The following is a 25962-nucleotide window of genomic DNA, read 5'->3' on the forward strand; positions in this document are numbered from 1 at the left end:
AAATTGTTAAATTCTGGCCTATTTCTTTCTAAAAACCAAAATATCTTATAGGCCTGCTAGAAGAAATGACCAAATAAAAAGCTTGGAAACTATCTGGAAAATATTATATAATTATCCAGATTCCCCTCTGGGCTTATTATTTCATTATCTTCAAAGGCAACTACTGCTTTGATATAAAGGTTTTATGAACCAAAACTTACTTGTTAAAAATATTTCTTGGAGGAAGCAGCAGAGGAATAACAGTGTTACTCAAGCACTCACAAAGGGGACAAAGGAATTCTCCATTTTCTACATCATAGCTTGTATGTAAGCGTAATCTCTGTTGCCTTCGCTGTTCTTTAGCTTGAACGGAATCAAAATACCTTTACAATTAGAAAACATGAGGGATCAAAAACAACGATATTTTTTTCAGTAAGTACCATAAGCCTCAACATTTTAAATAATTTGTTTTCACACATAATGCAAAAATAAAGATCTTAACATGAACTGAGTTATTTTTAATACTGGTACTTTAATTTCTGAGTTGCTTTAATCATCAGAACGGGTTCTAAGAGTTCTCAAACAGGAAAATTTGCAGTTATCCCCAACTTAGCTCAGGGAGCAATGACAATTTCAGGAAGTAACAAGTACACTGTAAAAATATTTTCTTCATCCAGTTTGTTAGTGCACATAGATCCCCACATTAAAAAATATAGCTGATATACTTTGAAATTTGTCATTCCTTTATAGTCTGTATAACAAAGCAACTTAATTTTAATTGTTATTTATTAGGCAGTGATGCGGAGTTTTTCTTTAATATTTGTAATTCTTTTTCTCCTTTTCTAGAATGGACTTTCCTTTATATAAAAACTCAATTTTGAGCCTTTGAATAAGCTTTTCTTGACCAATATTAAGAATATATTACCTTTGCCAACAATGGGCATGCATAACGTGTCCACAGCTACCAGTGTGTGTTCCACATGACAGATCAGGGTGCATGAATAATGGATCGTATTTTTCTGCATTACAAACAAACAAAACCAAGCATTATTTTCCATAACAAACGTAAAACTTTACTCTGTGAAATCCTTGATAAAGGCTTGTAAACTTGAAATGAAATGCTAGTTTATCACTTTCCTTTGAGATACCAATGATTTATGCAAGACCCTGGATTATTTAGAATGCAGGCTCCTTTAATGTTCACCACCCTGAACAAATAAAACATCCCTGAATTGTTAAAGAAAACTGGAATTCTGTATTTAAGCACATCTAATCTTTTGAACATTCATATTCTCAGGGCATTGAGACTCCCATTCCTTCCAAAAGCCCAGAGCTCAGTAAAAGGGATATTCTGCATGCGGCTGCACTGAATGCCTTCAGGACAGCTGGGTCACAGTGATTTCTAGCAAAGAAGATGCTTTGGCAGTAATGGGGCACTCCCTCAAGAAGATTCTACCTAACGACAACCCATCAGGGAAAAACCACAAGCATTGGACCAGGGTCCAAGTAGCAGTAAAATATCCAGGACAGCAACCCAGACCAGAGGTGAGGAAAAGGAAAAAATCAGTTATTGCTCTGGTGCTAATTTTTAATATTCAAAGGAGATGAAAAATAAAGACAACCATAATATGGATACTTGGTTTCTTTTGGAATATTTCGAGTTCTCTGTGTAAATTAGTATTATCCTAGAAATTTTATAACATTATAGAAAGAATTACTCGTTTCAATTTGATTGATAGAACAGAGAAAATATCACAGCATAAAGAAAATCTGCTTACAGTCAGCGAGTTTTTTTCTTCATGAAATAACAAAACAAATAAACTTGGCGATTTTATCTTTAATCTGGAATGAAATTATAAATCGCCTAGTTCAAATGAGCATTTCAAAAGATGAAAACAGACCAATCTTTCCTAACTGGGTGCTTGACAGTCATGCTGTGCAAATTTTCCTTATAGAGAAAAGGCAATCTTACCAGTGAGTTTTCAAACTTTTCAGTCCTACAGTGTGAAAGGCACTTGCTTCCTAAGTGCACTGGAAAGCCCAAAGACAGCTCCTACTCTCAAAGAAATTTACTGGTATTGCTGAACAACTCTAAGAGGAGGGTCAGAAGTGTCTATGGTGTCACAGTAACGAGCAGCCTAGATCCTCTGCAGGAATGATGACTTACTCCTCAGCAGTTGGAAGACACTCACTGCCATTCCTCTTTAAGGGGTGACTTCTTTGCTCAAGGTCACACCTCTTTCCAGAGGACCCCAAAAGCAGTCACTGATCAGTCTCCAGGCACAAAGACCCAGCCCCCATGACCCAACTCAGCATGCCTCTGAAGGGCCACCAGCTGCAGAGCTCCCATGGACTGTGTGAGGACTTTTGTGACAGCTTAACTCCTCCCTTGCCCAAACTTGGTTCCTGCTCCCCGTCTCACACACGTTGATGCCAAGGCTCTCCCTAATAAATGTCCCACATGGCAATCTCTATCTATCTCAAGAATCTTTCTGGGGAGAAGAAGAAGAAAAAAAGAATCTTTCTGGAGAACCTATCTGAGATGTGATCATTACTGTAAGCCAGGATCTGGCTCAAGGATTGCCTCTCACATAGGTACCTCACACAACTGTCCTCAAGACAGTACACTCTGGGTCTATCCATGAGACAAATACTTTGTTATTTCTGTGTGTCAACTAATATACAAGTGTGTTGAGAATGGGAATGACTGTTAAGTAGCAAAGCATGTTAATGTTCTATCACAAAGAAAAACTTTCATTTGAATCCCTGATATTTACGAGCTGTGTAATTCAGAAACAATATTTAGCCTTCTGTAATGTTTCCTTATCTGTCAAATGAGGAATTCCTGCCTAAGTTCCCTGAGATACCACCAAACCTATGGAGTTATTGTTGGTTTAATAAAACTTCTGTATATCACCACATGCACTGGGTGGCAGTTATTATTTAAAAAATATATATATCTTCAATTGATTTCAGAGGGGAAGAGAGCTGGAGAGAATCATTACCAATTAGAGAGAATCGTTGATTGGCTGCCTCCTGCATACCCCAACTGGAAATGGAACCCACAACCCAGGTATCGAACCTGGGACCCTTCAGTCCACAGGCCGATGCTCTATCCATTGAGCCAAACCAACGAGGGCAGCAGTCATAATTAAAAGGAGGAGAGGATGAAGCTATGACTTACCTGGATCCTGAATGACTTTATTTCTGTTTTTTGATAATACAGTTGATCTTTGAACAAATGCTGCTAGGACCATTGCCTTGCTTTCCACTTTCACCTCTTGCTCCTCTTGACACAATATACAGGTAACAAATTGTCTTTGTTTAGGGACCTGAGTTTGTGCTGGGCCCAATGCTGTAAGTGTTGTATCTGACACCATAGGGCTGTAATGAAAGGTCATGAATATAATTAATAAGCCTAAGAAGTTTCTATATAATCACAAAACAGTACATGCCAAGTTTGCACATATACGATTTTGATGACTTAAAATGCCAGAAATCTTTCATATTTATCAAACCAATTCCTTTAATTCTTAGAGCATTCAATATGTAACACAGAAGCCATACACTCAGGTAACTGAGCCTAGAGTACTCATTCTCTGTTGTTTTGTTTTTGTTATTTTTTACACTGATCTTTAGAGAGAGTGAAAGGAAAGGAGGGAGAGAAACACTGATGTGAAAGAGACACATCAATTGGTTGCCTCCTACACATGCTCTGGACAGGGGCTGGGGGATCAAATCTGCAACCCAGGTTATGTGCCCTTGACTGGGAATTGAACCCACAACCCTTTGGTGTGTGGCTGATGCTCTAATCACTGAGCAACACCTGCCAGGGCACTGTGCACTTATTCTTTTATGAATGGCAAGGGTCTTTGTATAACATTTTAAGCATACACATTAATTTTCTTATCTACTAGAGGCCCGTTGCACCAAGAGATTTGTGCAATAGGTCTTCCTTTCCTTGGCTTCCAGCACAGACTTTCCTATGGCACCAAGGACCCAGGCCTTCGCTCTGGCCAGAGTCTGCCCTCTTCGTCTTTGCTGCAGACTCAGGCTGGAGTCTGCCATCTTTGTCTTCACTGAAGACTGGAGTCTGCAGTCTTGTCTTCACTGCAGCACTCCGCTCCTGTAGATCCCTTCGCGTGTCTCCCCCTCTCTCCAAGTCCTCCCTCTCATAGCAGGTGTTCTGCCCCACCTGGCCACTCAGCCATGGAGCAGCAGGGCAGCAGCCATCTTTGGCCTTCTAATTTGCATACTCACTCTGTTTGGCTGTGGGTGTAGTGGAGGTACGGTCAATTTATATATTTGTTTATTATTAGGTGAGATAATTAGAGATATACTCATAAACATATACTAAAAAACTCAGATTTATAAGATTAATTCCTTTAACTAGAGGTCACAAAATTTACCTATCAATCTTCTAAATTACTTTAGGACTAAAAATGCACTTATAAGGAAAAAAAAAACTTTCACAGTTGAGACTCAATGGTTAAGAGATTAAAAATTTTTGATTTTGAAAATTCTTACCTATTATCAAGAACAGCAGAGTTAGAGGCTTCCTCCGCCACTGTCTGCTGGAAGAGGTCTTTGTTCTCATCAATAAAGTTCCGCTGCATCTCCGACATCTGGGCCATGACCTTTTCCCGACGCAGCCTGGCAATCTCAGCTTTTCTCTTTCTCTCAGCCTTGTCTTTGTCCCTTGAACTCTGAAATTATGCTTCATTTAATTAGACCACTAAATGCTAAAGAAAATCCCACCTTCCAAAAGCCCCCAGAAATATCTTTATTGGTAACAGTAATTAAAAACTATGCTACAATCTCACTTTCTAAAACTTCTTCATTAACCTAACATGTTTTTTAAAAAAAAAATCAGACTACAACTATTAAAGATAAGCAAGTAGGGGCACAGTTCTTGGAATTTATATTTTTGTGACTAATATCAGCTATCAACTTATTGCAGATAAATTTAAATAGTGAACTTGCTACAATTTTTGGTGTTACCACACTCTACTTCTTATACCTCTTCCGTTATGGTTCCTTCTGTCTCTGCCACAGAACTGGTGGATGAACTTTCCCTCATTTTTTTAATAGCATTAAAAGTCTACAAACAAACAAACAAAAAGCATTAGTTATTCTGAAGCTATAAAACATTATCAAAATATAAATTAAACATTTAATGTTTCTCACAAAAAACAGGAGTGATGCAGAAAATTTACCTTTAATATCCACCTAATCATGTCTTTGTGGACTTCCAGATAGGGAGCATTCTGCAGTGTTTCCAGCATTGCTAATATACTGGAGGAGTTGTTTGGTGCTTCACCAGGTTCTAGGGCAGAAAAAATGAAAGGTGCAATAACAACAGCTAACACTTCATAGCGCTTATTGCTATGCACAAGATAAGTCAAGTTGCTTGTAACATCATGAGCTCTACCTATTAGAGATTTTCAGTACTTCTGCAGAATGTGACATATTTGTACTTCACAAACAACTTAACAATAGAAAGCTTTAATTTTTCAAAACTGACGTCTTATACCAAAATGATTTTTTTATTTAAGTCCAGCTAAAAAGTCTTCCTAAGATTCTATAAGTCTAAGAAAATAAATTAGAACTACAGGGGTGCATTTGTGTTTAAATATATCAATTTGCTGTGACCTTTTCTTTAATAAAACCTAAATTAAAAAAAAATTCTTCTTTTATGAATTATGTCTTTATTTGAGGAAGAAACCTAAAAGTCAAGTCCACAATTAAAAAAAGAAAAGAAAAAGTTTTTATTGGTTTTAGGGATCTGGTCTTGAACCTGCAACTCAGGTACATACCCCTGGTGGGTAATCAAACCCATGACCCTTTGGTGGGCAGGCCAATGCTCTAACCACTGTACATAACCACTAGGGCTCAAATCCATATTAATAAGAGTACTTTTATTTTTTTTTTATTTTTTTTTTTTTAAATATATTTTATTGATTTTGTACAGAGAGGAAGGGAGAGAGATAGAGAGTTAGAAACATCGATGAGAGAGAGTCATCGATCAGTTGCCTCTTGCACACCCCCTACTGGGGATATGCCCGCAACCAAGGTACATGCCCTTGACCGGAATCGAACCCGGGTCCCTTCAGTCCCCAAGCCGATGCTCTATCCATTGAGCTAAACCGGTCCCGGCTTAATAAGAGTACTTTTAATTCAATGTTAGCTAATTTAGTTTTACTGTTAAGAAATGCCAAATTATTGAGTTTTCTTATACATATACTTTTTTACTTTTAAAAATCTTATTAAAAGTAATACATAATTCTCCCTTTCCCCCCCATTATAATTACTGATTTTCTTGATTTAAGTGTTATCATTCTAGCAAACGGTTCCTCTTTCCTAAAAGAAGAGATTGAACTATGTGATCTTTCATATGTTTCCAGGCCTAAAATTCTGTGGCTATGGATTAGGGATCTGGCTTTAAATAATGTGTTTTAATTATTTGAAATGTTTAAAGAGAAATATGAGGAATGTTCAGAGAAAATGATTGTTGAGAGGAAGAAAAGAGAGGAGGGCAGGGAGGGAGAAATTGAGATCATCAAGTGATGAGTGAATAAAATTAGTTTTCTGTGTGATTATTTTAAAGTAAAAGCACTGGTGATAAAGAAGGCAAAAGACAATGTTAGTACATAGAAATAAATCCCGGCAGAGAACAGTAGGGAAAGGCTGGCACCTAAGTCTGAAGTTTTCAGTGAAAAAGTTTTCTCCCACTTAACTGGATGAGGGCAAAGGGGGGAAACAGATCTATGAGCACACAAGGATTATTCCTGCCCACCTCCAAGTAGAACCTGGTATTCTCAATCATTATCTTTTAGGAAGAAATGGCAAAGAACATGACACTAAACAAAGTTATAAATATAATCCCTTGCAATCAGGGAATTCATAAACTCCTATTTTATCACCTCAGCACTCAAACACCTCAGCAAATGGTGGGTGGTGGTCTGGCACAGAAAAAGTGCAAGATGAGACGGGGCAGTCATCTTTTGTACCCCAAAGCAATGTGACATTACCGAGTTGGATTAAAATGACAAAGAAGCCAACTGAACAGACTCCCACTGACCAAAACTGGCACAGTTTGAGGATGAAAAGGAATACTGATTATAACTGATTATAAAACACTGAATAAAGAACAACCCACAGGTAAGATGAAAACAAAGACAACCCTAACCAAAAAGAGTCACAGTTGCCAACCCTGCAGATAATTAGCAGACCAACTGCTTATTCTAAAAATTATAAAGAAAAAGCTTTTCTTTAGAGGCAAAATGATATGTCTGAAATAAGTGGTTCAAAAAAGAGTGCAAATGTAAAAGCAAATATAGCAAATATACTGAATCTAGGTGGTAGGTATATGAATATTTACAACTCTTTCAACTTGACTATATTTGATATTTTGAATAAAAAGCTAAAAAACCCCCACAAAAACACCCTCCTTAGCCTTTTAAAAAAGTCACATTACTTTCTAAAAAATAATCTCATCCTTTAAAACTAATTTTATCATTTTCAATACATTTTTATAAAATAACATCAACAATTTAGAGTGAAGTCCTGATAGCATAGTACTTCGTGTTTTAAAAAGTATATCTTAGAGTTAAAATGTATGTGCTACACTCATTTAATATTTCTGTTTATGAATAAAATTCACATTTCTAAAAAAATATATATATTTTATTGATTTTTTACAGAGAGGAAGGGAGGAGGGAGATAGAGAGCTAGAAACATCGATGAGAGAGAAACATCGACCAGCTGCCCCTGACCGGAATCGAACCTGGGACCTTTCAGTCCGCAGACCGATGCTCTACCACTGAGCCAAACCGATTTCGACAAAATTCACATTTTTAGTATACATAGGGCCTAAATATTTTTATAAAAAATATATCGGGATATGATTTAGTATCTTTACTACATAGATGAATATTTTATATAGCCTCAAATATATATTCAAATTTGGATTTCCTATAAGATCAAATAAAAGAGGCTATCTTACATATTTAAAATCACTGCTATTTTGAGTTAGTTTAGTAAAAAGTGTATACATACTTGATATCTTCTGAGCAAAGGTAAATGTTACTACATGCTCCTCCATGACATTCTCCAAATGCTGTTTTTCTTCTTGTAGTGCCATTCCAATTAAATGCAGCACCTCAAATAAATAGGTTTTATAACTTTTAGTTAAAACAAAAGTACATATTTTTATCAGAAATAACAAAAAATAATTCATTATTAAAAAAAGAAAAACTATTAATGACTAAGTGCAACAAAAAAACAATTCAAAGTAGTAATTTTTATTAAATTCAAACTTTACAGTTCATTTTGTAATAAAGCAAGGGAATAATTCCTATATCAGCTAAGAAAAAAATTCAATTGGAAGTTCTTAAGGTAAGTTAAAATCATTTCCAGATATGACCAGCAATTCAAATAATATTTGATATTAAGAAATGCCAAATTAGGGTTATTCTTTCCCTACAGTCTTAAAAATCTTCTAAGAATCAATGGCCAAATAATTAGAGCTGCAAACACCTGCCATGTAATTATCTAGTCTGCAATACTACTTAGTTTAATTTCTGTATCTAAAAATCTTAATCATCTCAGAAAGAGACATACTTTTATCTCTAATATCACACAATTTATAAAGATATTCAGATTCTTCATTATATCTCAAAAACTTCTTTACAAAAAAAAAAAAAAAAAAAATTCCTTACCAGACTTCTAAGAAAACACTGACTCGCTCTGCATTTTTATGCTCTTACCGTGCTTTCCAATTTTGAGGCAGAGGTGTGCATGGTTTCCTCAGACATAGGGCTACTGTGGTTGCAACATGTGCTAAAACTAGGTTAGCCTGAATGACAGGCAGCGGATGTCATATTAGGACTAGTCAATGAGAGGCAGATTGACCAACAGAACCAACGTAATCACAACCATGTGATCTAAAAAAATCTGTCAAGCTTGTATTTTATTGGTAGATACAAAAGCAGTAACAATATATTTTAAATTAAGGTAACTCACACTACATTTTTCCTAAATTTTCTATGTACAGATACCGACAAACGTATTTTGGTTTTTACTACAAAACATATTAACAATAAATGTCTTCAAACCTACCCTTTGCAACATGGCCTCAGACCAGGCACATCCATTATGTTCTACAGCCCAGTGCAGTATTGTTCTTATGATGTACAACATGACGTCTGACTGCAAAATGTTAACCAGGCTTGCAAACAGAGGGCAGAATGGAGGCAAAATTGGAGGTGGAAGTGCTGAAAATAAAGTTATTATTGGTCTTTTTTTTGTAGAACATGCTTAAAAACTATCTCTTTATTAGATACTTTTAATAGTCTTCACTCAAAGAATTACTCATTAACATGCATCTTAAGCTATATTTTACTTTAAGGACAGTCAAATGCCTAAAAACAGCTTCATAAATAGCAGTACAAGGGAAAGACTTTCTTTTCCCTAGAAATTTCTTAAAACCTGAGATAAAACCATTAAGCAAGAGATGACTCAGTATAGACTATTTCTATATTAATATAATTATTAGTCTTATGAATCTTCACTAGGGAAGCTTATATTTAAATCTTCCACTTCACCAGGATAAACATCAGTGTCAACAAAAAACAATGTTTAATAAGTAAGAGACTGACATGAGATTTTTGGAAAAATTAAAAATACCTGTATCTTCCCTATTTTGTCTTTTTAATTTCCGTTGAGCTTCTTCGGCCTAATAAAAGAAAAGTAATTCGCACAGGGACTTAGTAATACAAAACAGCCTAATATCTGAAATTACTGGCATAATCTTTGTTAAGTTATCTTGACTTTAGAAGATTTTTATCTTTAGTTTTTCATACTCCACCCCCCCACCCCCCACATTGATATATCAAGGTTAATTCCCTCCACCCCCACAATAGGTTGTTTTGCTTTTAAATGCAGGAGAAACATGTGCAACCAAAAACTATTTAGATTTGAATGCTATGACATCCATCAAAAAAACAAACAAAAACTCCATGTTTAAGTTTTATTTAATGCCATTTACTGCTAAAAGACAAAACTTAACTAGCTAAGAATAATTAGGAAAATTCCTAACTCACTTTGGAAAGGTTCAATGCTAAGTTGTAGCAATTCTGAAATGAATATAAAAGAAGCTAACTGATTATAATACAAGTTGACAATTTGCCTTCAAAAGCCAATAAAATACAGTTATACAAGGTATGTGTGAGTATGTATATAATATAGACCTTATGCACAAAACACTGGGAGTGAGGAAACACAAAATGTTAGGTAGTGTTATAACCTGTATTATCTTGTTTGTATCTTTTTATATTTTCTAACTTCCCAACAATATAAATGTATCCCTTTTTAATCTGTGAAAGCAGTAAATTTTGCTTAGACTGAAACAACAATAGGAAAACCCAACCCAACTCAACCCTTCCCCAGTACGCTTTTAATTTTTCCAATTACCTTGGACTGCTCGGCCCTTGAAAAGTGATAGAAATATAAGTTGAACTCTTTGGCACATTCTGGTTTCAGTTCATACATGCCTCGTCCTGTTAATCCAGGTTTCCTAGGGGGAGGAGGGGGAAAAAAGGTCCTTAAAATATTAGTAAAGCCATACACTAATTCATGAAGTAGCCTTGGATAATAGGATAAAAAAAGGGAGCTCTTCCCTGGGCAGCTTGGCTCAGTGGCTGAGTGCCGAACCAGGAGCCAGGAGGTCCCAGGCTCCATCCCAGGCAAGAGCACACGCCTGGCTGTGGGCTCCATCCCGGGAGGCAGCCAGTCAATGATTCTCTTTCATCATTGATTTCAACTTCTCTCTCCCTCCCCCTTCCTCTCGGAAATCAATAAAAATATATAAGAGCTAAACAAAACACAACAACAGAAACCAGAACTATCAGATATTGCTGGTGCGTGTAAGCTGGTATTACTCTCCACGGGTGAGATTGGCAGTCTACATCTCGAGCTTTACGTGCATCCATTTTATCTAGCACACCCACGCCCTGCTTATCCTAATTGGACAAGTGAACCTGACAGTGGTGCCATGGCAACAATTCAAAGTCTAACAGGGAATAGGTTACACACATTATGACATCTCCAAACAATAGAACAACATTAAAAGTGATGTTAACTTCCATATCTTGACATGTAAAGATGTCTGTAATACCAAGTAGAAAAAAGTAGGTACAATTTTAGGATTTAAAGAATTACTTCCTATATATGTATTTTACATTTTTTTTCTTAAAGTGTGTATTATCTTCATAATTGACAAAACAAAGATACTGCCATTGGGATGGGGAGCCAGGAAAAAGCAGGATTAAGACACTGCCTCAACAACCTTAAGGGGATAAACTAGTTTGCTGACTGGGCCACACACTGGACACAAGAGGCGGCAGCATTCAGAGGCCATTCCACAGCTTAGGTGGCACATTCAAATGGAACAATGAAAGCAATTTTAAGAAAGCTTAATGCATTTACTTAGATCACCTGCTCAGGTTAATTTTAATTATCTAACACTATGTGGCTATGAACACCTGTTCTGAATACAAGGAAAATCTTCATAATGCTAGTTTAAGTTGCTGAGCACAGGGCTAGATAATAAAAAGTCAGTGAGAAATATAGTTAGGAATTATGTATTTGGAAATGTTACTCTGTGAAGGCAACAATATCATTTTCAGTTCCATCAAATGAAACACTTTTAAAAAAATGAATGTATCAAAAAATTAAATGAAGAAAAAAAGTAAACTTACTTGAAATGGGCAACTGCTTCAATGACACTCTCCATGCCGGTCTCCTTGTTCTCCTAACGTTACAGGAAACAAATGAAAAAGAAGTCATTACCATAGGGAATCAAGGAGACAGCTTTAAAAAGGAATTAAGTAAAAAGAAAGTACACACAATATTTAAATTAAATTTATGCACAATACTGTAATATTTTGTGAAGTAGTTATACTAATTTCTCATCTATGTTCAGTAGAACAACATTTCCTAAATCATATCCCATTCACGGTTAAGATGTTACTAAAAATACTATGAATAAATAATTTTCTGGTGAAAAATGTTTGATAAATATAGTTGCAAGGTATATTCACTTTTAAAATGCTGTTTTAAATTTTATTACTCCTTATTCTAAAGTCCAAATGAAACTAATTACTTCTTTATCTAGTAACTCAGGATTCATTTCTTGCATTAAGAAGTACAACTAATTTTCTTTTTAAAATAAAAAACAATTTTTATTGATTTTTAGAGAGAAGAAGGGAAAGAGAAAAACATAACATCAATCGCTGCATGCCCCCTACCAGGGATCAAGCCAGCAACCCCAGGTACCTACGTGCCCTGACCAGGAATAGAACCGGCAACCTTTCAGTGCTTATGCAATGTTCAACCAATTGAGCATCACTGGCCAGGGCTAAAGAACAATAGCATTTTATCTTACCTCGCTATTTAGGGATATTAAAAAATTATAATTATTGTTTTCTTTTAGGTGTGTTAATGACATATAGACAGGTTTTCCTAAAAGCCCCTCTCTTTTAGGTCAGTTTCTCAACTCTGGTACTCTGACCTTTGGACCAGTTAATTCTTTGTTATGGTGTGTGTGTGTGTGTGTGTTTGGAAATGTCACTAGGACGTGTAAATGTGTGTGAGCGCGCACATGTTCGTGCGCGCATATCCTGTATATTGTACAATGTTAAGCAGTATACCTGGCCTATGCTCACTGGATGTAGCAACACACCCTGCCCTGAGTACCAAAGGTCCCCTTGGGGTCAAAATCATCCCTGGTTAAAAACCACTGGTTTAGCCGAAACCGGTTTGGCTCAGTGGTAGAGCGTGAGCCTGCGGACTGGGGGGTCCCGGGTTCGATTCTGGTCAAGGGCATGTACATTGGTTGTGGGCACATCCCCGGTAGGGGGGGTGCAAGAGGCAGCTGGTCGATGTTTCTCTCTCATCGACGTTTCTATCTCTCTATCTCCCTTCCTCTCTGTAAAAAATCAATAAAAATATTTTTAAAAAAACCAAAAAAAACAAAACCCCACTGGTTTAGATATGTGCAGTTCTATTCATAGATGAAATGGTAAATCTCTACAAAATAATCCCGTGGTGTGTAGGGACTAGTGGTTGGGGTATAGATAAAACAAGACTGAGCATCTGTTGAAGCCAGAGATGGGTTCTTTATGTTTTTTATTTCTATAGATCTTCAGAAATTTTCATAATGCAAAGTTTAGAAGAAGCATTACTATGCAACAGTATAGGTATTAATTCTAGAAGAATGAAACTAGAGTTCAAAGTTTCTATCTATATTTAAAATTTGGGAAAACATTTTGAAAAGACTCAATGAAAATAAAGTCCGCTCCCAACTGTAAGTTTGGGGTTTCTAAAAAGCCCTTGGCTGAAAAATAGGTGGCTTAGTATTTATGATTCTGGGAGGTAAAATAATTTAATTAACCTATAAAAGCCCATGTGAATTATCTTTTTACATTCACTAAAGAAGAGAAAGGGTTCACTAAGGAATCTTCAGAAGGAAAAGGTTCCAGAAAATGTTCGTTTACTCAACACAGCTGAATAGATTTTCTCACTCCCTTCTTTAAAATACTTTATCCATGTCAACTTTGTACTAAAGATCTTATAATAACCTCGCTCTAATATATATCATTTTCATATAATGGATATACAAAAAATTAATTTCCAAGGACTAGATTTACTTTTCTTTAGCTATTTACCTCTTTCAAAGTGTCACTGTAAAATATTCTATTCCTAAGCCGCTTTCCTCTCCCAGGCCCTAGTATTCTCTTTTTCTGATTGTTTCTAGTAAGAGTGACTAGAGTAATACATGTCCTCGAAATGTGGAAATGATATGTACAATTAAATCTATAAATTCTAAGACTGATAGGTAGGAAAAGACTGTTACAACTTTCTTTTTAAAAATGTAGGTACTTACATCTTCAGGTAAAGACTTTACCAATTCACTATGAGCCATAGGTTTGATGCTCAACTGATGGATAATCTCTCGCTTAATTTCATCTGTAGCGTTTACCTGTCCAACTCCAGGACTAAATCTCTCTCCTGTTAACAATGAAAAAGTATACTCACACACACACATTTAACATAAACACAACACTTACGTGATACATACTTATGATTCACACAATACAACACATTTTTCTTTCTGTACAAGGGAAAAGCAATGACTGGCCTGGCAAGGAGCTAGGGGAGAGGAGCTCCCAACTGCACTTCTGAGTCTCAGGAACGAGTGGTAAGTGCAGGTTTTAGACAGTGGAGAGAACTCTGGTTGATATTTTGAAAGAATAGAATCAGAAGATAGGACGGAATTAGATACAGTAAAGACTTGGAGCAGCAACAGTGGTACCATTTGTCTAGGCTAGGGGAACTGCTTTCATGCCGGAGAGCCTTCCTCTGGGTCCTATCAGGTGGCAAATAAGCTATCACCTTATAAGCTAAGACCCCCTTCACTGGTATCACCTCTTGACAGTTGCCAGGAGTCTCTGTGATATAGACTGTATGGAGTCTGAAATAGCAGGCGAGGTAGAAGGTAAATAAAAGAATAGCAAAGATGGAGGCAACAGGACTGGAAGTGTAGGCAATAAGGTGTCTGCATCGATTAGTTACAGGTCTCTGTTAATGTGGAATTGTTATGTCTGAAGTCAGTATGACACTTTTACACCATAAACCATGGAGGGGAAACATAACTAAGATATAAAGTAACAGTAAATAGCTCCTAACTATCCTATTCTTGCTAAATTATCCTGCTCCTCCTACCCCCAAAACACTAAGAGTCTTTCACTTCATTCTGCTTCAGCAGTTGTACTCTCTTTTCCCTGAAGCAACGGTGCTGTTCCTCTCACCATTACAGTAATCAGAGGGAGAAAAATCTCCTTCCCCTAAAACTGAGTAATCACTCAAAGAAAAAAAAAAAACATGGGTGAGAAATCCTGAACTACATGCTACCACAACAGACAATGTAATTTATAAATGTCTCAAAACAATTCAAACTTACCAACCAGCATTATAATGAGGTATAGCATTTCTTCTATTAGAGTATTGTTTTGCTGAACTACATCCTATAACAAGTGGGGGGAGGGGGAAGAGAGAGAATACAGTTCAGAGATAAGAATAAAGATACTGTATTATTTCAATGATTAATGTAACAAGAAATGAAAGCTGTTTCTTTAATGATGTGTTGTGGTCTCATGAAACATACTCTTACCTTATGGGTAGTTTCAGAACTAAGTCTTTTTCCATAGTCTGGAGTACTGAAAATTTGATAAAGTTCAAAGCGACTGAGCATTATCATCAGGAAATGATTTGGATCCATCATGGAGACACCTGTCTTTTTTTTTTTTTTTTAGATGAAGAAAAAGAGGAAGGTCAAAAGCACTATTAAACAATCAGTGAAAAATATTTTGGTTTGCACAAGAGAAAGCTGCTTACTTGTTCACCAATCCCAATAAAAGATGGAAACCCATTAACCCTATTCCCTACTTGTGGTAGCTTTAAGTGTGGACAGAGCTCTAAGCTAGTAAAACAAAACAAAACCACCCCCTAAAACCCACACATCAGAATAATGTGGATTTTATGTTCTCTTTTCTCTTAATGCTTTGAATTAATTGTATCCCTCTGGATTCAATTCTAAAGTTTTATTTCAGGTTTCCCTTATGGCATATTCAGGGAATTTATATCTATATAAATAAAGAGATTATATGCAAACTAGGCCGGGAGTAATGACCAGACAGGAGGAGGTTGTGCATGCAGGTGAGGCCCAGAGTGGAGACGGAGAGAGGCAGGGGGGCCTGCCCAAGGCGGCGTGGGTCCCGGCCCGACCCCCCACAGGTGCCTCCTCGCACGATTTCAATTGTGCACTGGGCCTCTAGTGTTAACATACTTAAGTATCACAGTTCTTGGAAATCAATTTAAGGGGTTGGGATTTTAGCCAGAGGAGAATGAAGAAAAAATAGCTTTCAGGTTTCTTACTTTAACAACTATAGTTGAACATTTCACCAAGGTAGAAAATCCAAGAGATGAAGAAGGTATGGAGGAAGTAAGAGTTATATTTTGAATATGTTAATGTTAAATCTGAAATGTGTGCAAAAATCTAGATGAAAATGTCCTATAGCCCATTAGTCATATAAGTTGGAGTTTAGTAGATGGAGCTAGGCTAGATTATAGATCTGGGAGTGCTTATAAGTGTTTGGATTCTATGGAATAAACAAGAAGAAAAACTCTCCCCATACCGTTAGGTGTAATGCTTTTAATTCATTACCTGAAGCATTATTATATCCTTGTCAAACATTTCACGTCTGCACTTCACATTATGGTAGTAATAAATCTAAAAAACAAAATTGATTATATTGGGTAAATAGGTTTTCATTTGTGCAGTTCCCTCCTCTCCCCACATTCTGAAAGAGCTAATGGGTTTTGGGCAAGTATGCATGCCCACACAGTGTGATTTCTGCAATAATCCTATCTAATAAAAGAGTAATATGCAAATTAACCATCTTATCTGTTACACCCACATGCCACGCCCACCAGCCAATTAGGAGCAAATATGCAAATAAGCCCAACTAAAAAATGGCTATGGTCACAGAAAGCAGGAGAGAGGCTTGGTTTTCTCTGGCAATAAAGTCAAGCTTTCCGCCTGCTCTTGCTGGCCTAGGCTTCTACTCAGAGCAACAAAGTTTCAATTATAGAAGATACATAAATCAAAACAGAAATCCTGTTTTAAAAAAATTATTAATAAAAGCTGGAAGAGCAGGAGGCTAGGGTTGGCCACCCCCTATGAAGGAAGCCAAGCTTCTGAAGCCCTGGCCTGCCTTGGACTCCACTCCAGGCTACAAAGTTTCAATTATAGAAGATACATAAATCCCAACAGAAATGGCTGCAGCCACGGAGCAAGCAGAAGGCTTGGCTCCACTCCGGGCTACAAAGTTTCAATTGTAGAAGGTAAATAAATTACAGAAACCAGGGGCTCCACATGGGCTGCCAGAGAGCGTGGCGGGCCTGCAAACCACCACAGGCCCCTCGCCCAGGCCACCCCATGTCCCAAGGAAACCCCTACCCTGATCTGGGACACCCTTTGGGAAAAACTAGCTGGCCCCCTTCCATGCACCATGCCTCTATCCTATCTAATAAAAGAGTAATATGCAGATTGATCATCACTTTAATACACAAGATGGCTGCCCCCATGTGGACAAAGATCCTGCCCCCATGTGGACACAAGATGGCCACCACAAGATGGCCAGCAGGGGAGGGCAGTTGGAAGAGACCAGGCCTGCAAGGGAGAGCAGTTAGGGGTGACCAGGCCTGCAGGGGAGGGCAGTTAGGGGCAAAAAGGCTGGCAGAAGAGCAGTAAGGCATCAATCAGGCTGATAGGCAGAAGTGGTTAGGGGCAATCAGGAAGGCAGGTAGGCAAGCAGTTGGGAGCCAGCAGTCTTGGATTATGAGAGGGATGTCCTACTGCCCGTAAATGGGCAGTAGGACATCCCTTGAGGGGTCCCAGATTGGAGAGGGTGCAGGCTGGGCTGAGGGACACCTCCCCCACCCCTGTGTACGAATTTTGTGCACCAGGCTTCTAGGACTCTTAATAAAGATTAACGAATTAAAAATTTCCAGATTTCAGTGGTCACTCCATGGTTCACATTTGGGATCCAATTTTCTGAATTTCTTAACAAAGTTATTTCTATAAGGTTCATAGCTAAGAAAAATGGGATAAGGTGGGGGGGGGGGCAACCTTTATCAACCCTTGGTAAGGTTTAAAAACTAAAGCCTCAATTTTGGAGTTATACTAACAGAAATTTTATCTTTAAACCTAATTTAAGTAGATAAAATCTGAATTTTAATTTTTTAAAAATATCCAATTTTGTCCTAAAAATGATTGCAAGTGAAAAATCAAGAAAAGTGCATTCCTGTCTTTAATATTGTTTCTTGACAAAGTACAGATAAAAGTTTTAAAAACGTTTTTGGTTTAACATATTTATTTTCTCAATTTTAATATAGGTACAATGACTAATTAGATTGAAAATTATATCCTTCACAGAAGCCGAGGAACGAATTAAAAAATCTCCCTAGGATTAAAAGACACTTACCTGGTTCACCAGAGAGAACCCATTTCTTCTCCACATTCCTGCATGCACTTGGGCACATAAAACAAGACATCTAAGAGGGTATTCTATCAACATGGGTGGGCTAAGTTCACTCTGTATATACAAGACAAAAACACAAAGGTCTCAACTCTGAAGAATACCGTTTGATAGAGAAAGAAGTATTAACTAAAACACAAGTTAGAATTCTTTCCATCTATATTTGTGTGGTTAATTTTATGTCAATTGGGCTAAGCCATGGTACCCAGTTTTTATAAGACCAGTCTAGACGTTGCTCTGAAGCTATTTTGTAGATGTGGTTAATATTTAAATCAGTAGACTTTGAATAAAGCAGATTATTCTTTATATCAGGAGGTGGGCCTCATCCAATTAGCTGAAGGTCTTAAGATAAAGACTGAGGTCCCCCCCAAACGCGAAGAATTTCTGCTTCCAGATTGCCTTTGGGCCTCAGACTGCAATATCAAAGTTGTGAATCTGGCCTGGCCTGTCAAACTGCCCTGCAACCATATTTTAGACTTGCCAGACCTCACAGCTGCATGAGCCAATTCCTTACAATAAATCGTTCTCTGTCTCTTCCTCTCTCCATACATAAACACATGATTGCACACACACACACACACACACACTCTTTCCCCCCCCCTCTCTTTATTGATTCTGTTTCTCTGTAAAACCTTGACTAATAAACTTTGTTTCAAAATGATTTCAAGTACATGAAGCATAATAAACAGGCATTTACTTTTAAAGTTAATACTACTTACTAGAGGTAGGAGCTCTGGAAATTTATATGCCACTTCACTTTTGCTTAATAAAACATGCAAACCTACATGGAAGAACAAAAAAAATGTATTTTTATAAATGAAACTCTTTAAGAGAAAAAAACCCCTAAATATTCACTTACCTTTATATTTAACTTCTTTTCTCTTAGAGAACCTATCATGCTACAAATTATGATATAGAATGAATTACATTAATAAAGCTTTATTCTCATGAATCTCTGTATCAAAGGCACACTTGAAACTAGTCTTATTAGGTCTAGTAATAATTAATGTCGTTTTCTAATACTTTTTAAAATCGAATTTATTTAAACAATACAACAAAATTTAATCAACAATATAGTTGCCGTTGTTTTCTACTACTTGTGCCCAACGCTCAGGAAGCATTTTAATCCCTCTGTTGTAAAATTCTTGTGATTTTGATGCAAAAAATTCGGTCAATGCATTTTTGAGGCATTCTTCATTATTAAATTTTTTTCCAAGAAGAAAGTTTTGCAAAGAACGAAACAAATGGTAATCGGAAGGGGCAATATCAGAAGAATATGCAGGTTGAGGGAGAACTTCCCATTCCAACTGGCGCAGTTTTTCAGCAGTGATTCTTGCAGTATGCGGTCGTGCATTATCATGATGAAGAATTACGCCCTTCCGATTAATCAGCGCGGGTTCTTTTTCTCTTAAAGCTTGGGCTAACCTTTCCAATTGGGCACTATACACTGCACTTGTAATGTTTTGGTTAGATGGTAAAAGTTCATAATGAAGAATTCCTTTAAAATTCCACCAAACACACAACATCACTTTTTTCGCATGCAAGTCAGGTTTTGGCGTGGGCTGCGGAGCCTCATTTTTGTCCAACCAGTGAGGTCGCCTTTTCAAATTAACATACAGCACCCATTTTTCATCTCCGGTAACAATTTGCTCTAAAAACGGCAAACGGTTTTGACAAGAGAGGAGCGAACTGCAAATTGTGACTCTTTGATTACGGTTGTTGTCGGTCAACTCATGAGGAACCCATTTTCCAAACTTTTGGACTTTGCCAAGTGCATGCAATTGATTGGAAATTGTTTTGTGTGAACAATTTAAAGTTGTCGCAAGCTCTTGTTGGGTAATTTGAGGATTTTGCACCAAAAGAGCTTGAAGAGCTTCTTGATCAAAATTGGACACACGGCCTCGATCACTCTTGTCATCTAACGAAAAATTTCCCTCGCGAAATTTCTCAAACCAACGCTGGCATTTTCTGGCGCTAACTGTATCTTCACCAAGAGCACTACAGATGTTTTTTGCAGCCTCACTTGCTTTTCTTCCTAATTGGAACGCGTAAAGCATGCAGTGCCGAATATGCTCTTCATCCGCCATCTTCTTAGCCCTAGTTTTGCAATAAAAACCAAACCAAACACAAACTTTTTCAAGAAAAACTTGTTAATTGCACTTCACACGTTCTGTAGATACCACGTGTTTGAAGGTTATGTCAATACAAGTCAACGCCAAGCAAGATTTTAAATGAATGTTGAAAAACGACATTAATTATTACTAGACCCGATACATGTACCAACATACACTGATAACATTTTCTAAGTAAATGTTAGGCATAGAAACATAGCAAGAGCAGCAATATAACTATCAAAGTAATTTATATGTGTTTGCCAACTTTAACAGTCATATTTCACTTGGTAATGGAGTTCCTTCCCATTTAAAGTTCTGTAGTAAGAGATCCTTCTGGAAACTGAACAGAGAAACTGGCCCCGGGATTCACCATATTGATCCTAACCTCAGAATCAAGTTCTCCAGAAACGTCCAGTTTAGGATCAAAGCTCTTTAGTTCCTAAATGCAAAGGGCTCGTTCATAGCTCAACCTTGGATAATTCTGTTAACTAAGAATTGTCTTGTTTATGTTGTATAAATAGAGAATGCTTTTTTACAATTTTAACAATAAACTAGAGGCCCAATGCACCAAATTTGTGCAAGGACCTTGGCCCTTGCCACCACCACAGCCGCTTTGCCTCGGATCCCGCCTGTCGCTGCCACTGTCACCGCTTCTGCCTCGGCCCCCACACACTGCGGCTTTGTCTGAAAGGAAGGACATCTGGTCTAATTAGCATATTACGCTTTTATTTTTAAAAATATTGGCCACTTGGTCAAGCCTGGTTTGAGGCTTTCCTCATCCAAGAAGATTTGCATTATGAATCCCATTCTAATAACATATACAGTACTCTCAACATTTGCCATTCAAGCTCCATTAGCACACACTCCAAGTTATTCTTGAACTGTTTTGGGTATGCTTACTTAGCTCTCCAATTAGATTATAAGCATTCGGGCCAAGGCTTGTCAAACAGAGTGAGACAGAATGCTCAAAAATCTTCAACAAGACCCCTGGCCAGTTTTGCTCAGTGGTTAGAGGGTCACGGGTTTAATTCCCAATCAAGGCACATACCTCTGTTGTAGGTTCCCCAGCACTGGTAGGGGCACGTGCAGGAGGTAACCAGTCAATGTGTCTCTCTCATATCCATGTTTTCTTTCTCTCCCCTGTTCCTCCCTCCCTTTCCACTTTTTAAAGAAATCAATAAAAAAAAATTTCTCAGATAATGATTAAAAAATAAGTTCACTTTAGGGAGAAAACAACAAACAAACAAACCTAAAGTGAGGTGAGGGAGCTTAATGAGGTAGGCATAAAATGGTACATTTCAGAGTATTGACTATTTTCTCTGTGGATAATTATCAGTATCAGTTACCTCCCACACAACCAGATTTTTAAAGGCAGAAAGCTCAACAGCTGAGTCTGAGCCAGGACTCACTTTCCTGTATTCCAGCTGAATATCACAACACTATGGTGATACTTGCCCATAGTGAGAATCAAGTTCAGTATGCTAACAGCACTTTCAAACAACAAAACCGGGCCTGAATAAGTTAGAGGAATTAAGAGGTTTCTTCTTAAATTCTCAACGTCAGTCTAGGTAGTTATATGCTATATATTACTGATATTCAGATGTCTAAGTTATATCACCATGATTGCAATAACAACCCAAAAGCCTTCAGAAATGAAAGAAGGATTGCTACTATTGATCCCATGGACACTGAAAGGATAAAAAAGGAGTACTATGAACAACTCTATGCCCACAAGTTTGATGCCTCAGGTGAAAAGGACCGATTTCTTGAAAAAGAAAAACCATCAAACTCACACAAGCAGAAATGGATGATTAGAACCAGCCTATATCTACTAAAGAATTGATTCAATAATTGATTCTATCATCATTGATGTTTTGAAATCTCTCTCCTTTCCTTTCTGACAAATTAAAGAAAAGAAGGAAGGAAGGAAGAAAGAATACCAATTCACCACAATCTCACACACACAACCACTTCCACATCATATTATTACTGAGTTAGCTACACACTTAAGATAAAACACAAATTCTGCAATTCCTAAAAATAGCTAGCTTCAGATCTTCTCTTTTCTAATCTGGAACTAAAGGAAACAATAAATATTACGTGTGTAGGACAAGCATTCCTGAATCAAGAAATATGAAAGGAAGTATACTGAAATGAGTCTGCAGAGATGGATAAGTGCATTTCAAAGTTTTTGGCTGCTGCAAGGTGGCAGCTTCAAATATTCTACCAAGAATAAATGGCTTGTAAATCAACTATTTACAATGAAAAAAATCATCACCCCACCTTGGGGCTCACTCTTGACCTGCTGCTTAAAAAGCTTATTAATAAATGATTAAGAAACAGTTTATGAGATAAAACCTAGGGTGGTTTCAATTTGTCAGCAATCACTTAAGCAAACTTAATTATAATATCTACCTCAAAGACTGATGTGATGATTAAATAAGTTGACATACATAAAACTCAGACTGTGAGGTAGATATTCAACAAACATTAACCACAAAAAAATACACAACACACACACACACACACACACACACACACACACACACACACACACAACAACACACAACACCTCAAAACAATTTAAAATATATTTTCAGAGTTTTCATGGGGAGAAATGCTTTACCTGCAAGTAAGCGAGTAACTGGGAGGTGAATGCTAACTTTCTTTTGAGAAACACAGTATCTAATAGTTTCCACTGAATGTCCACAAATGCTTAATGTGACTGGCTGTTCACCATCAGTAAAACCACCATGACACTGCATTAATACAGCAAGGCATTTCTTGTAAGCTTCAATTAACACTTTTTCCTTAAAAAAAAAAAAAAAGTATTTTGTAAGTTATTCCAAAGTTAAATTTTTATAAAATTGAATAAAGCACATCAAATTCAACAATGAGTAAGTACCTCAAATATTAATACAGGCAACATCAAGCCCAATAATCCCTTCCCAACCTGGTCTCTCTTCCGGTGCTTGTCTCAGTGAATGGAATCTCTACAGCTGTGAAATCTGGGAGTAATCCCAATATCCTCCTTTCCGTCATTCCTCACTGTCCCATCTACCAAGCTATCAATTTCATCTTCTAAATTTCTTTCAAACCTGGCCACTCATTATATCTCCAGTAACTCAAAGGAAAGCCAATTCTATTATAAATTCACTCTATTATAAATTCCCTACTCTTGCTCCCCTCCATATAAAGCAATTTTTAAAAATGCATAAATGGGACTATGTCACCTTTCTCCTTGGTAGTCTCTAATGGGTTCCCACTTCAATTAGAATAAAATCCAAACTTCCTTCCATTGCCCCCAAGGTCCTGCAAAATTTACTTAAAAATCTGTCCACTTCTCTACTTTTAACCTCTACGCTCCAACCAGAGACTTCTCACAGCTCCCCCAACAATACTTCTCATCAGAGAGCATGATTAAACTGTCCCTCAGTCAGGAATATTCTTTACTGTTTGATCAGTTAACTCTGACACATAGCTCAGATCTAATGGAAGCCTTCTCTGCCTTCTCAACTTAAACAAGCTCTCATCTAGACTTTATAATTAAAATAAGAACAAAATAATTTTAAGATAGGACAAATATACCAATAGTAAAACTTTATTTTTGGATAAATTTAGAAATTATTATTTTTATATGCTCAAAATCTAAATGGGATAATGGAAGAAATAAAGACAGAAATATAAGAGAAAGAAAGTATGGATTATTCCTCCTCTATATATTTTCCAAATTTTTTAAAAAGACTTTAGAATTTTAATTTTTACTGAATTAATAGGTAGAAGTGGAAAATACACGCTTTTATGAGCTAAGTATCTCCACTATCCTCCCCGAAGCTCCTCAAAATTTACTTAAAAATCTGTTTATTCCCCTTCTCCTCCATCTTTCCCTATCTCCTATCCCTAAAAGAAACTCACGTCTAAAGCACACCAGTCCTGCATCATGGAAATAACATGCGTTAATTTCATCTGCAATGTGAAGGCTGCTTCCCATTCTGGTTCCATTTCAATATGCTGTCCTACTTGACGTGTAACAGGATCCATTCCCTTAAAGAAAGTGAAAAGATTTTAAATGAGTTGAAGTTATATTTGTTCTCTTGCATGAAAACTTAAAAAATAATGTAGAGGAAATACATACTGATCACACAAACATAAGAATTTTCAATAGTATGAGAAAGTTCAACTTCTTTAATTATTCTCTAAAATATACATTAAAAATCCCAGTAAAGTATATAGCAAATTATTTTAGAGGCAATCTTCCCTAAGTTTTAAACAATAAGAGAATACTTTACTGCAACAATCTTTCGAATTCTGTTTTAGGTCTGTTATCTATAGGAAAATTATTGGAAGAAGTCTGATAAAATGTTACTGAACTTATAAATGTATTTTATTCAAAATGACCAAAATAGGTATTATTTCTATAGATCCCCCAAACACCACAAAACATATAAGTATTATTATAAATTTAAACACCAGAGAAAAATTTTAAATAAACATTCTAACCTACACCTAAAAGAACTAGATAAAGAAAACAAGAAAGGCCCAGAGTAAGTAGAATAAAGGAAATTACAAAGATCAGAGCAGAAATAAATGACATAGAAACTGTAAGAAAATATTATAAATAACTACAAGCCACAAATTGAACAACCTGGGCAAAATAGACAAATTCTTAGGAACATCAAATCTTCCAAATCTGAATATGAAGAATAAAAAACCAGAACAGGCCAATAACAACTGATGATATTGAAGCAGTAATTAAAAAAACTCCCAGCAAAAAGTTTTGGACCAGATGGCTTCACAGGCAAATTTTACAAAATATTCTAAGGAAATTTAACACTTATCTTCCTCAAATTATTCCAAAAAACTCAAGAGGAGGGAAGACTTTCAAGCTCTTTTTATGAGGACAGCATTATTCTAATTAAAAAAACAACAGATAAAGACACTACAAAGAAAAAAAATGATACGCCAGAATCTTTGACGATCATAGATGCTAAAATCCTCAACAAAACATTAGTAAATCAATAATTGTGATGTATCACATAAACAAAATGTAAGATAAAAATCACATAATCATATCACAGATGCAGAAAAAGCATTTAATAAAATTCAGCACCCATTTATGATAAAAACTCTCAGCAAGCAAAGTGGGAATACAGGGATCATACATCAACATAATAAAGGCTATTTATGAAAAACCTACAGCCAACATCATATTCAATGGGCAAAATCTAAAAGTGTTTCCCTTAAATTAAGAAACAATACAAGCATGTCCACTTTCACTACTCTTATTCAACATAGTACTGGACACCAAGGCCTTGCCACAGCAATCAGACAAGAAGAAATAAAAGGCATTCAAATTGGAAAGGAGGAAGTAAAACTATATGGAGATTATATGATATTGTATATAGGTAACCTTAAAGACTCCAACAAAAAAGCTATTAGATCTAATAAATGAATTCAGTAAAGCAGCAGAATATATCATTAATATTAAGAAACCAGGGGGCATTTTTATACACAAATAAAGATCAGAAAGAGAAACTAAAAAAACAATCCCACTTATTGTAACAAGAAAATAAAGTACCTAGGCATAAATTTAACAAGAGATAAAAGACCTGTACTTATAAAATGATAGAATATTGAAAAAAGAAACAGAGGAAGACACAAACAAGTGCAAGCATATACTTTGTTCATGGGTTGGAAGAATTAACATC

The 25962-nt window shown here is 36.5% G+C and overlaps 1 protein-coding gene across 12 annotated transcripts in view; it reads right to left on the reverse strand.

Moving 5' to 3' along the window:
- Positions 1 to 25962, reverse strand: part of UBR2 (ubiquitin protein ligase E3 component n-recognin 2) — a 111344-nt gene that overhangs the window by 28761 nt on the left and 56621 nt on the right. For 9 of the 12 annotated variants that reach the window (XM_045573153.1, XM_045573146.1, XM_045573148.1 and 6 more), the window contains 19 exons: positions 24170 to 24298; positions 22881 to 23064; positions 18860 to 18921; positions 18087 to 18197; positions 16265 to 16330; positions 15212 to 15334; positions 15002 to 15065; positions 13925 to 14049; positions 11739 to 11791; positions 10453 to 10582; positions 9667 to 9715; positions 9100 to 9254; positions 8038 to 8140; positions 5196 to 5305; positions 5000 to 5080; positions 4507 to 4685; positions 3164 to 3363; positions 905 to 998; positions 201 to 362 (listed from right to left, as the gene is read on the reverse strand). In XM_045573153.1, the coding sequence (XP_045429109.1) occupies positions 201 to 362; positions 905 to 998; positions 3164 to 3363; positions 4507 to 4685; positions 5000 to 5080; positions 5196 to 5305; positions 8038 to 8140; positions 9100 to 9254; positions 9667 to 9715; positions 10453 to 10582; positions 11739 to 11791; positions 13925 to 14049; positions 15002 to 15065; positions 15212 to 15334; positions 16265 to 16330; positions 18087 to 18197; positions 18860 to 18921; positions 22881 to 23064; positions 24170 to 24298 (2180 nt within the window). The remainder of the gene's footprint in view (positions 1 to 200; positions 363 to 904; positions 999 to 3163; positions 3364 to 4506; positions 4686 to 4999; positions 5081 to 5195; positions 5306 to 8037; positions 8141 to 9099; positions 9255 to 9666; positions 9716 to 10452; positions 10583 to 11738; positions 11792 to 13924; positions 14050 to 15001; positions 15066 to 15211; positions 15335 to 16264; positions 16331 to 18086; positions 18198 to 18859; positions 18922 to 22880; positions 23065 to 24169; positions 24299 to 25962) is intronic. The other 3 variants (XM_036414328.2, XM_036414330.2, XM_045573147.1) reach the window with 1 other exon arrangement.

The sequence above is a fragment of the Pipistrellus kuhlii genome, unplaced genomic scaffold, assembly GCF_014108245.1.
Source record: "Pipistrellus kuhlii isolate mPipKuh1 unplaced genomic scaffold, mPipKuh1.p scaffold_m20_p_5, whole genome shotgun sequence".
NCBI classification, from domain to species: Eukaryota; Metazoa; Chordata; class Mammalia; order Chiroptera; family Vespertilionidae; genus Pipistrellus; species Pipistrellus kuhlii.